Raw genomic sequence first — 12,795 nt, forward strand, 5'->3', positions numbered from 1 at the left:
TGGGCAAGGTATTGGACAGACCTCAATAAAGTTGATCTATGAATAACGTCACTGTACATTCATGTGACAGGATGGTGTGGGAGGGGGTGGATTTTTTTTTTTTCTCTGTAGCTAGAAGGGAAAGGAGGGCAGCCGCAAAAGGTCACCAAGACTAAGAACTATTTTCCAAATGAATCAAACCTTTCTCTAGTACCAGGAAGACACATACAGTATCTCAGGCTGTGTCCTTGTTTTCTTATCAAGTTTTCTCTAACAGCTGGAAGTGGTTGGAGGGGGCTGTCTTAAGGAGACCCCCTGCTCTTCTTTTGACAGCTGATCAAAAGAAAATAGGTCACGCTTCTCAAACTTATGTCCACCCTGTCCTTAATTACTGTCTCTTTAAACAAAGGCAACATCTGCGCAACCTCAGCTAGCTTGAATCTTCGGAGGCAAACAGAGCGCAACCTGCCTTAAAAGAATCTGTTACTTTTAAGGGTTTCAATGCCGGGTAGCTCCCTGTCTTCAGCCACCCCTCCACCCCCACCCAGGCCTCAGAAATCTCCACCTCCTTTCTCCGCAGCTCCACTTCCAGTCCCCGACCCAGGATTACCAAACAACGGAAATTCTGGATAGACGAAGGTGCACTTTTGAAAGCTGCGGCTTTCGAGCGTTTTAAAACTCGCCAGGATTCTTGTCTTTTCAGAAACAAGTTTTGGATACACAGATATCGGGCGAGAGTCCGTGTCATCTACCCACAGCCCACAGCCGTAACCTGAGGTGTTCCTTTCTAGGGATTCGAGAGAAGCGTGTGTGTGTGTGTGTGTGTGTGTGTGTGTGTGTGTGTGTGTCCGCCCGCGCGCGCGCCCGCGCGCGCGCGTTAGGAAAAAAATCTGCGGGTGTCGTCCCGCAAGGTTTGCGTACTCCCTGCTCCCAGGAGTTTGCTCACTATAGGCATCGGCAACAATCTTGCCGCACCGCGCCCCCCCCCCCACTTCTTTCCAAGTCGCTAATGGGGGGAGCATTTGGTCACCTTGAAACCTCAGCTCCTAGAGTTCTAGTTTTGTTTTGCAATCTAACAGGGCCCTTCTGAAGCCTCATAACTGGGAGATTTATGGGCTCGCCGGGTAATTAAATGATGTTATTGTGTTAACTTTGCTTGGATTACGGTGGCCCGCGCCGCCTGTGGGCTTGCGAAGCTGACCGCAGCTCCTAGGCGGCGAGGGCGCTGGGGTTCCTTTAGCCCAGTAGATTATGCACGCCCCGGTCTCGGGAATCTACCCAGCATTAGAATACTTAAGCGCCTGCATTTTGAAAGCCTAAACTACTGCCCCCCAGCTAGAGACGCTTGAGGAAGTGGCTTGCTGGGAGACTTGGGTTTGTTTTTAAGCCAGTACGTTCTGGCTTTCTAGCCTCCAGAAAAGCTTTGGGGTGAGGCAAGGAGAACTAAAGCAATGCCCTTTTCTCCAGATCGCAGCTGCTCAAGAGGGACACAGCGAAGCATCTTTAGCATAATTTCTCTCCCTCGCTCGCACTCTTGCCTCTCTCTCCCCACTACCCCCTCTTCCCCTCCCTCCCTCTCCTTGACGTTCGATTCTAGTGGCAAAGGAGGAGAAAAAGGCACAGAGCCGTCAGCCAAACCTGAAAAGCACAGCCCCGCCCCCTCCTCAGCCATTGGCAGCCGCAGTCGGGAGGCCCGCCCCCCAGGGCAGCCGCTTACTTGGAGTGGCTGTTTGCCGCGCCCATCGGGCGCGGCCCCGCCCCGGGTCCGAGAGGCTAGGTTGGCTGCCCCGGCGAGCGGCAGAGCCCTTCTGGACAGCTCCCGCTCACCCAAACAGAAGACGTCGGCGCCGGAGCGGGCTCGGACATGGCGAGGCAGCGCGCCGGCCCGAGCGGTGGGGCCCGGTGATCCCTCCCTCCCTCCCCGCCCCCTCCCCCTTCCCGCACGCACGCCCCGTCCGCCCCCACCCCGCCCCCACCCCGGGCGCGCCCGCCTGCCCGCCCGCAGCCCGGGGCGCACACCCGCACGCACGCTCCCCCTCCACACACTCACGCACTCCCGCGCCCTCCCCCCGCTCCCGCGACCGAGCTCCGCCACGCGCGCCTTGCCAGCCCGCCGGCCGCCCCCGCCGCCCCCGCCGCCCCCGGGCCCCGATGGACTGAATGAAGGCTGCCTACACCGCCTATCGATGCCTCACCAAAGACCTAGAAGGCTGCGCCATGAACCCGGAGCTGACAATGGAAAGTCTGGGCACTTTGCACGGGCCGGCCGGCGGCGGCAGCGGCGGGGGCGGTGGCGGGGGCGGCGGGGGCGGCGGCGGGGGCCCGAGCCATGAGCAGGAGCTGCTGGCCAGCCCCAGCCCCCACCACGCGGGCCGCGGCGCTGCTGGCTCGCTGCGGGGCCCGCCGCCGCCGCCAACGGCGCACCAGGAGCTGGGCACGGCGGCAGCGGCAGCGGCGGCGGCATCGCGCTCGGCCATGGTCACTAGCATGGCCTCGATCCTGGACGGCGGCGACTACCGGCCCGAGCTCTCCATCCCGCTCCATCACGCCATGAGCATGTCTTGCGACTCGTCCCCGCCCGGCATGGGCATGAGCAACACCTACACCACGCTGACGCCGCTCCAGCCGCTGCCGCCCATCTCCACCGTGTCGGACAAGTTCCACCACCCGCACCCGCACCACCACCCGCACCACCACCACCACCACCACCACCAGCGCCTGTCGGGCAACGTCAGCGGCAGCTTCACCCTCATGCGCGACGAGCGCGGGCTCCCGGCCATGAACAACCTCTACAGCCCCTACAAGGAGATGCCCGGCATGAGCCAGAGCCTGTCCCCGCTGGCCGCCACGCCGCTGGGCAACGGGCTGGGCGGCCTCCACAACGCGCAGCAGAGCCTGCCCAACTACGGGCCGCCGGGCCACGACAAAATGCTCAGCCCCAACTTCGACGCGCACCACACTGCCATGCTGACCCGCGGTGAGCAGCACCTGTCCCGCGGCCTGGGCACCCCGCCTGCGGCCATGATGTCGCACCTCAACGGCCTGCACCACCCCGGCCATGCTCAGTCCCACGGGCCGGTGCTGGCGCCCAGCCGCGAGCGGCCACCCTCGTCCTCGTCTGGCTCGCAGGTTGCCACATCGGGTCAGCTGGAGGAGATCAACACCAAAGAGGTGGCCCAGCGCATCACCGCCGAGCTGAAGCGCTACAGCATCCCACAAGCGATCTTCGCGCAGAGGGTGCTGTGCCGGTCTCAGGGGACTCTCTCCGACCTGCTCCGGAACCCAAAACCGTGGAGTAAACTCAAATCTGGCAGGGAGACCTTTCGCAGGATGTGGAAGTGGCTGCAGGAGCCCGAGTTCCAGCGTATGTCCGCCTTACGCCTGGCAGGTAAGCACAGAGGGTCTCCTGGAGCCAGGCTGCTGTGGAGAGGGCTCCGGGGTTCTTGTGGCCCCAAGTCAGCGCGCCTAGTCTCGGTTCTTTCCTCCTCTTCACTACGCACTTCCTATTTTCTCTCGAATTTCTTTCTTCTACTGTCATTTCCTCTTTCTCCTCCCTTCTTCCATTTCTGTTCTTTTTCTTGTGCATTTTCTTAACTTCTCTCCCCCCCTCCTGTCTTCCAGCTTTCATTGACCGACCCCCCCCCACCACGTGTCATTCACCCTCCCCTGAATGTGCCAATTTTACCCTCCATTTCTGACCTTCTCTAGTTGTGGGACAAGGGACGGGGGGTGTGCAGTGTTCACTAGGAGCCTTCTCTTTACAAGACTCACAGAGACTGAGGATTGGCCTTTTTCAAAGCCCTGTGCACTTGAACTCTTGTTGAGACAATACATTTCAGTTTTCCAGGCTGCCCGGTCTCCCTATTTGGAGGCAGTTGAGGGGTTTTGCTCTTCAGAATGGAAAAAACTGCGTTCTCGTCCTACCCATCATAGCAGGAAAACTTCTTTAGTTATTAGCAGGAGTCACAATCTTGACCGCTGGGGAACGGGTGGCTAGGTTACAACAGCGCTTCCCAAGCGCAGCTCGGGCCTTGGGGTTGGCGTGGGGAGTTTGTGACCGAAAGAGCCGGCTTCGGCCAGTTCCCACGTCTCTGCCTACAGAAAGGGGAGGGTGGAAGGACGAAGGGTGGGACTAACACATTCGCCTCTACCAGGATTTGGGAGAAAAAACAAGAATGCAGAGCTCCCTGACGAACTCGCGGGCCAATGTTGCCCGGCTCCCAGCTTTTGCTGGGATTTGCCAAGGTTTGGCTTGGCTTGGAGAGAAGCTAGGCGCTCCTGAAGAGAGGTGCTGAAAAATTAAGATGCAGGTTAGTTAATGCATCTTGGCCACCGGCTACAGGCTCCGCCTTTGCATTAAGGGGACGCTGATTGTGCGCTGTAGCGCGGCTGCGGGGAGGGCTGGCGGCCCGCGGGAGGGGACGGGTCGACGCGCTGGTTACATTGTTCTGGTGCGGGCTTGGTTCTTTGTGCCTCCTCTAGCGGCCGAGCCGCGAGGTACAGCCCTCTATTGTTCTAGGAGCAAGGATACCTCCTGTGTGGGCGGCGGGAGCGAGAGAGAAGGACGCAGCAGTGGCTGCGACTGGCACAGAGTTGCGCGCTTTTGTGCGCACAGACCCAGCGCGGTGCGCGTGGCAATTGCGCTGCCCCCCTCCCCCCAGGACCTAGCCGCCGTCCCAGAGAGGCAGAGGTTCACCGCGCCCCACTGGGGAGGACACAGAGTACCCCACTGCAAGTCCGGATGGGCAGTTTCTCTTGCACTGGGCCCATCTCTCCAGATCGGTGGGCCACCAAAGGGGACAAATCGTAGTGGCAGTGATTTACATGGGTGCGGGAGGTGGTTTGTGCGTTGTGTGCGGCCAGCACGGTTCGGAGCCAGCTACATACAACGCGCTTCCGGAGCCGCAAGCTCAGGCTTCCTCTCCCGCTCCCTGGGGCTTTACCCGCACCACTGAGCCTGACTTATGGGGTGCACTCTACCGACGCCGGATGGGGCCGGGGGCGTGTTCACCCAGGCTTGGGAGGGGGCGTTTCCACTCTGACCGCCTCCGCCTTTGCCGGCTGTTGGAGGATTCTGATCTTCAAGCAGTAATCGCCCCACAGTACTGATCTGAAAAGGCAAAAAAACAAGAAGCAAACAAAAAAACTAGCTATCCCCCCAAAAGCTTCCCTAAATCGGTGGACTCCTAATACTTTTGTGTGGGTTTACTGATCTTTCTCTTTTAGCTTACTCTTCATTCTCTCCTACAATTTTCTCCTATTTGCTCTTGGTTCCTGGGAAAGATTGAGCAGTGAATAGAGAGCAGCGGTGAGAAATATACTGGAGGCTTACTGACACTTCTGAACAGTGTGGTTCCCCTTTGTCTTAGGCCCGAAAACACCCCCCTAGCCCCTCTCAGGTAATGTCTAGCATAGGCTGGCTTCCTGGGCACAGGCGACCAGAAGGAACGTGGCAGCTGGAGTGGAGGATACAGTTAAAGGCAGGATGACATCTATTCTATTCCAGACCATCTCAGAGCGCTGCCGCCCCCTCACGCCTGTCCAGCAAAGGACAGAGCTTTAGAAAGAAGAAAGAAAGAAAGAAAGAAAGAAAGAAAGAAAGAAAGAAAGAAAGAAAGAAAGAAAGAAAGAGAGAGAAAGAAAAGAAAAGAAAGAAAAGGAAAAAAAAGAAAAGGAGAAAGAAAGAAACCATGTGCCTTATGCCCACATATGTCTGAAAGTGATGGGGCAAGTCATGCTTTATCTGTTAGCCCTCCTCAGCTTTTCCAATGGCTCAAGCATTGCTGGGGTGAGAGAGAGTGTGGCATGCCTGGGGGTCTCCAGTCCCACCACCCACCCTAGGAAAATCACGGTGCGGGCATACTCCTCGGAGGCTGGGCTCCGGAAGCGTGGAGGCTTTCCTGAGAAGGAGCCCTGAAGCCACCTGCACAGGAGACTGAAAGCCTCCTTCGGCGAGTGGGAAATCCTGCTGAGGACCCCGCTTTGCTCAAGCATTCAAATGTGTGTCTGTTTTATTACCCCGAGTTGAAAAGGGACAAGAGCTTTAGCCTTTTTATCTGGCCATTTGATCAGCAACTACAAGTGTGTTGAGTGGTTATTATTACATAGGAGGCTTTTCAGTTTGGGGTCAGTAGATCAGTCTCTTCAGACACCGACGCAGAAGCTAGGACTGGTAAGTAGGTATTATGTGCTCAGGAGCGCTAGGGGACAGGAGCAAATGGAGAAGAAAAGCAGAGGCCTTCTCGCCAGTAATATCGATCGGAATCCCCGCAGGGACGCCGCTGAGGGCCCACACGGTTCGGCTCTGGGGTTAAACAAGCCCAGTGGCTCCACAGGGCTGCTGAGGCTCACTGCCAGGCCAGAGCCTGGGAGAGCTGGCTCCTGCCTCCCCACCCCCATCCCAGCTCACCAGAACTAGGTCCCATTTGTCTCCCATAATCTCCTTTTAGTTTCCCTTTCATTTTCTCATTTTTGACCCCTTTGGGTCTTGCCAGAGGCCCAAGCATACAGGGATTTGAGGGACCTCAAAATTAAGGTGTCTGATTTGGACCAGCTCCTGCAGATCTCACCTTTAGGTGAAGCAAACCCGGCACAACGGAAGCAGGTCCTCCCTCCACACGTACCTGCCTCCCACAGGTCTATCTCCTCCTTGCCAACTTACTTGGGTGTATCCACACCCGAGGGTGGCATTTCAAAGGTAAGGGAGAAGACATCAGGGAAACTCAAATTGCCCCAGCACTACGTTTCAGAGAAACGGACTCCAAGTAAACGGTTTCGTTGGGAAAGGGTGGCCAAGGCAGCATGTGGTTGTAATCGCACCCACTTGGGCCTCGTTGGCAGTGGTTCCAGAGGCAGGCTCCTGAAAGGCAGTTTGTGTTACCCCAGCAAGATGCAGCAAGGACAAAATCCCACGGATTTGAACCCAAAGATTCCCTGGCTTTGAGCCCAAGAAGCCTCTGAACCAAACACAAACATGAAAAAGGAGGGACTGAAAAAACCCAGGCAAAAACTGGACGGGCGCCTCTCAGAGGAAAATCGAGGCTTTCCTGGCAGGCGAGTGGTCTCCTCCAACGCCCTGAAGACAGAGCAGAGCCTCTGAGCACTAAGGTTTGCACCTTGCAAGGCGGCCTGCTAGGAACCTGCCACAGTTCCCGGTGGCGGACAGACATAAGACCTTCTTCAGACAGCAACTCCCAGCGGCCACTCTAGAAGCAACTCTGTTCTAACGGCCGATGCCTTTCACCAACGTGCTATCGCATCGTCTGGGCCACCTGACGCCCGCAGCAGCAGAGCATGGCCGGGACAGTCCCCAGCGGCTTTTGCCAGGAGCACCACGGGCATGCGTGTCTCCTTTGGCGCGGGGAAGTCTTGGGCTATGCTGGCCGACCGGCATCTTCTAAGTGGAGAGGCGGGGACCTCATTTTAAGAGCCTCACACCCCAGTTCCCTCCGGCTAGTGCGACTCCCGGCCCAGCTCAGCCCATTTCTCCCCGCAGTTTAGTTCGGATCCGAGCTCGAGAGACCGAGCGCAATCCCCGTCCGTCCGTACGGAACACAAGATGTTTTCGCCTGCTGGCTCGTCGGATTAATAATTGAAAAGCAACTGTTCTCGTGTGGTCAAGTCCCGGGTGCCTGGAGAACACCTTTCCAACACGCGTTAGGGGGAGCGGGAGCGGGAGGAAAAGGCAGGACTCGAGGGAGGGTAGTGAAGCCGAGCGAGAGAGGTAGCCCAGGCCGCCAGGCGCCCTGGACGCGAGCGGCTGTGCATTTATTTTTATTCCAGGCTTTCCACCGTGTGGTTATGTCACTTTCTCAAACAAATGTGTATATGGAGGGAGATCGATGCTGATAATGTTTAGAAGATTAAAAGAGCATTAATGCTGGCAACAATAACGTAAACGTGTGGACCCAGATCTCATTGATCTGGAACCTGATCCGGCGCGTTTCCAGTAAGCCCGACGGCGCGCTCTTCCCAGCAGAGCGCTCGCCAGCGCCCCCGCTCCCCAGCGCCCCGTCTCCCCGGCGCTCCCGCCGCGCCGCTTTCCCGGCTCCCGGCGGACCCACGGGTCGGGCTTCGGCTTCTCCACCGCGCGGCCCCAGCTAGCCCTTTCCCAAGGCTTTCTCCAGTCGCAGAGCTGCTAGCCATCCCCGTGGTCCCCGCGCGCGCGCACACTGCGTTCTGAGCTCTGTAGGTGGCTGAGTCCGCGAAGGAACTGCACCAGACGCGCCGCTGAAGTCCTCCCCGCTCGCTCGTTCTCGGGGGACCGTAGCGGCCCCCGGCGGATCGAACACTGTCCGGCGCAACTTCTTTCTTTCCATCTAAACCCACCCAGGAAATTCGACCTCCCTCTCGATATGCGGAAACGACCAAGCCCAACTTGGAAACGTCTCTAAAGCTGCCTGTTAAATGCGCAGCTTCCCGATCCTCGGATCCCTTCGCACCCTTCCTTGTTTTCATTAGAAGGGAACATTCGCACTGAAGTGTTCCTATTCGCAGACGTTCTACACTGATGCATTAGTTGGGCATTCAAATGCGGCCCCGGTGACAAAGGCTTGGGCTTCATCCCTCAGAACGGTCTGCCCTGGGCTAATTAGGTCAACCAGGGAAGAACCTTAGCTCCTATACCGGCTGGGGCAGGAAGGTAAGAAAATCAGACTGGGGAGCCCCACCCCACCCCTTCCCACCAGCTGGAGAGAACTTGTGCTCTGAGACTCGGGTCAGAGGTTTTCCCTGAGGCACCTGCAGTGACTGAAAAAGAAAGAACTTTTGAGTTCTTCCTTCCTTCCCCCCGGGAGATGTCCACGCTGTGCCCCACTGCTCCCCTTGCCAAATGGTGACTTATTCCAGAAGGAACGCTAAGGTGAATTTTACTGAAATTCAGGGTGAAAGCTTGGATGGTAATGGAGGGGTGCAATAGGAATTAAATTGTTCTGGCTTTTTGAAATTCTCAATCCTCCAACCGGTGAAAGCTAAGTTTTTCTTTCAAGAGGAGGTCTCAATCTGGAAGGAAAGGAGTGTTTCCCTTCCTTTGCCAAGAACGAAATGGGGGAAAGGAAGAAGGAGAGAGAAGAAGAAAAATCTTTCATTGTTCTGCTTTGAGGTGTGCCAGAGGGTGAACTGGTATTTCTTTCTGTCATTCCCAGAGACGGGGTTCACCTTCTCACCAGTAGACTTCCTTAAAGAAGGGAGCTTTGGTGCAGCACCTTGATTCCTAGTCAGGGTATATCTTACCAGCCCCCCCCCCCCAAAACACATTAATGTGGGTCGCACGGTCATATACAGAAAACAAGAATACCTGAGTGGCATCCTTCAGGTCGGGAAGACAGCTGCCCCCCTCCCCAGAGGCCCCACGTGAAGAGCTCCTAGGTTCTGGGAGGGGTGAGCAGGCTAGACTCTCCTCCATACCCATCTTAGAATCCCAAGAATAGGGCAGGGATTCTGGTGAATGGTGAGGGTAGGGCAGAGGGGAAACTGATTGCCTCAGATTTTGTCTCCAAGAGGAAAAATGCTTTACCTCCTTCTAGAGCCACATCTGCCCAGCGGTTATCAGGGGTCTGAACCCTGAGGGAAGGTTTTGCTTTCATCTTCAATCTGAGACTTTATTGTCGGGTCACTTCTTGGTTTTCTGGCCTTTAGAATCTGTTTCTAAAGGAATATCAGAGGAAAGAGGTTGAAGGAAGAAAGTACCGGACCCCACCACACTACAGCTGGTGGCTGGTGTTGGCAGAAACTGTCTTCAGGAAGAGTGGTATCATGAAGGGGAATCCCTGGAGGAATGAAAACCTCAAAGGGAAAGCAGAGAGATTTAATTTCTGGGTTCTTGCCAAAGGAAGGGAAATGAGAAGGGAATAAATAGAAATAATTGCCTGGATAAAGGACCCTGAGGAAAAGGGTGAGTATTGAGACACCCTGGGCCTTAAACTTTATCTGTGGACTCTCTGGATTATCCTCACCCCTGACCATCTCAGAGATGCTCTGCCCACCCCTCCCCCCCCCCCACCTGGGGAGAGTCATTTCCTCCAGGGGATACGTTTCTTGGTGGACAAAGAGAACATTATGAAGAAGCCTACTGGGGTCATTTATGCTATCAGGTGCAGAGCCTGCTCAAGATAGGCCAGAAGCCCATCAGCACCCCTCATCACCCACTCTGTTTCCCTACCCCACTGCCGTGGTTTTGGGAAAGGCTTTTTGTTTTCCAAGTCTCACTCAAGGCAACAACTGAAAAGTGTGCATAGGTTTCTGTATCAGCCCATCTGGTGCCAGACAAGGTGCAGGATGGGCAAAGCACAGAGGCAGGCTGTCGACATGCATATAGAGATGGTCTTACTTGGGAAGCAGGATTCCTAGAACTTGTGTACATTCTTTATGAAAAACTGTCCCCACGCAAATTGCCCCGGAGGGAAGGGAGGCACTGCATTCCACCCTGATGCCTCTGTTGCCATTTGAAGATCCATTACTCTTCTGCAGAAAGCAGACTTTGTTTGGGTTGGAAGCACACCTCCAGCGTAATTTAATCAGCATTGGACTTTGGCTCGTGTAATCAAATATACATATACTTTCTCCTGCAGGAAGAAAAATAATTTCTCTGTAACTGGTATTGACTTGAAGTCATGTAATCTCTGGAAAGCATCACACTTTTAAAGGGAAAGGTAAAATTAAGGGGGAAAGAACCCACAGTTGTAGTGGTTTGCCTTGCCATTGCTAAGAGAGCCAGTTACCACCTAAGAAAGGGCTGCTCCAATTGTAGATATTTCATGCCAGCTGCCTCTGTGTAGTCAGCCTCCCACACTTATATAGCAGGAACCAGGGTTGACTGGCTCACCAGATCCTGGGAATCTTTGGGCTGAGACATCCCTGGAGGACCCTATTCGATGTTCCACAGGCAGCAGCAGCAGCAGCAGCAGGATCTCAGTGGGCAGCCAGCCCCCTTCTTTAACTGCGATTGGTAGCTATTGCCAGCCCACTCCCTACTCCACCCACAGGGCCTTGAGCATGAAGCCCTACCCTAGAGCATCCTCCTGGAGCGATCCTGGACTCCCCACCCTCCGGGCGAGGCTTTGGGCTTTACCCAAGTTGAGTCTGTTAGGGAATCTGTTGTAAACACAGATCCATTGATTTGCATTTGTCAGAGAGTAAAGTTAAACCAGTGAAAAGAGAAGCCCTTACCCTTTTATGCAGGGCCAGGGAAACCTTTCATATTGATCCTATTGATCCAACCTTTCCCTTTAAGGAAACCACATAGTTAAAGACCCTCGTTCAATAGATTTACCCTTCGCGCTTGTGATATTCCTTTAAGTGTTCTCATCTAGGATAGCTGGGCATTAAGCCCACACTCCAAACCAAACAAAAATGAAAAGGAGGGTAGGAGGGGAGGGGTCAGGAGGCAGAATTGTGGGAAGTGAAATTGAACCAAACTGAAATGTGTAATGACTCAGTTGGAGATGTTTTTCTCATTCTTCTAAGATGACACGCAGGGTTAAGAACAAAATAGATGCACTTAGCATCTCTCTCTCTCTCTTCCACAAAAGAAAATCTGTTTATATGCTAGAGTAGCAGTGTTTCAAGAACATCATTTTCTACTGTAAAATTATTTCAATCAAGCCACTAGCTGGGTTCATTCAAGCTCATACTTAAAAGCAGTTAATACTTCCATAAAAATTATTTTGCTTCATTTGTAGCAAATCAGGAATACAATAGAACTGTCCCCAGAAATGCAATATTTTGGACTATGTATTTGAGCATGGACACTGAAGTCACTTCAGAAGAAAGAGCCCTTGGAGTTTTGTGTTCTGATAGAAGTGGGTAGAAAACAGACTGATAATAAGGTAAAACTTTTTTTTCTTTTTTCTTCTTTTTTTTCCTTTTTCTTTTCTTTCTTTTTTTTTTTTTTTTTACAGAGCAGTATAGATGGAATAGGAGTTGCTAACTATTGATCAGTATCCCTCATGTTTGCAGATATGAAAATGAAAGTCCCCTTTGTTTCCAGAACTGTTGGTACAATCCATTTCATTTCTTCCTTGACTCTTTTTTGTTCTGTAAATAATCCATGTCTGATTTTATTTTCAACATGGTACATGCATTATTCCTAATTGGCTAGCTTTTGGGTTGTGTTCAGACATTCATGTTTGTTTTCTGTGATTGAAAAATATTAATGATTCCTTAGGTGAGCTAATGTATTTATCTGCTGAGTGAGTTCAAAGGGCAGAGTTCAGCTATGGTTCAGGTTAATTGAACAGGAAGCAGTGAGCTCTCCGGGCTGTGTTGAGCAAGGGACCAGTCCCTTAAAATATCACACTCAGCAAACACACAATTTCACTGTCCTCATCGTGGAGTCTGATGTAAGAGGCTCAGATCAACTCGGATTGCCTGTTTAAAAACCCAAAGCAAAGCACAGCAACTGCAACAAGCCCTCAGAGTCCCCCTCGGGGAAGAAGAGTTTTCTCATTGGCTAATTGCTTTATTGGTAGCACTGACCTGCAGAGCAGCTGCAGGGGCCTGGATGAAGGCTTAGGCCTCATAATAATGTGCTCCATTAGAACAGGGCAAGGCATTTTTTGTTTACTCAATTGGAGCTCCCTGCAAAGTGCCATTAACCCCAGCCCAATCGTGTGTGTGCTGCAAAAGCCAAAGGTCACACCAGTCAGGCTGTAGGCAGAGCCTGCTCTGCCCTGGTGGGAGGGAGGGGGCATCCTGCTGGCATTGCCTTCCCCAAGTTTGGCCCAGCCCTATAGGCCCCTCCAGGGCTTTGACCACAGCAAGCAGTTGCACAATCTGTTTACATTTCCCAATTGCTGAATCATGTTATTGATGATTAAA

At 53.9% G+C, this 12,795-nt stretch overlaps 1 protein-coding gene across 1 annotated transcript in view; it reads left to right on the forward strand.

Moving 5' to 3' along the window:
- Positions 1-2,109: 2,109 nt before the first annotated feature.
- Positions 2,110-12,795, forward strand: part of ONECUT2 (one cut homeobox 2) — a 58,916-nt gene continuing 48,230 nt past the window's right edge. The window contains exon 1 of the mRNA XM_086683087.1: positions 2,110-3,367. Coding sequence (XP_086539213.1) covers positions 2,140-3,367 — 1,228 coding nt within the window. The 5' untranslated portion in view covers positions 2,110-2,139. The remainder of the gene's footprint in view (positions 3,368-12,795) is intronic.

The sequence above is a fragment of the Puma concolor genome, chromosome D3 (assembly GCF_028749965.1).
Source record: "Puma concolor isolate L17-30 chromosome D3, mPumCon1.1.hap2, whole genome shotgun sequence".
NCBI lineage: Eukaryota > Metazoa > Chordata > Mammalia > Carnivora > Felidae > Puma > Puma concolor.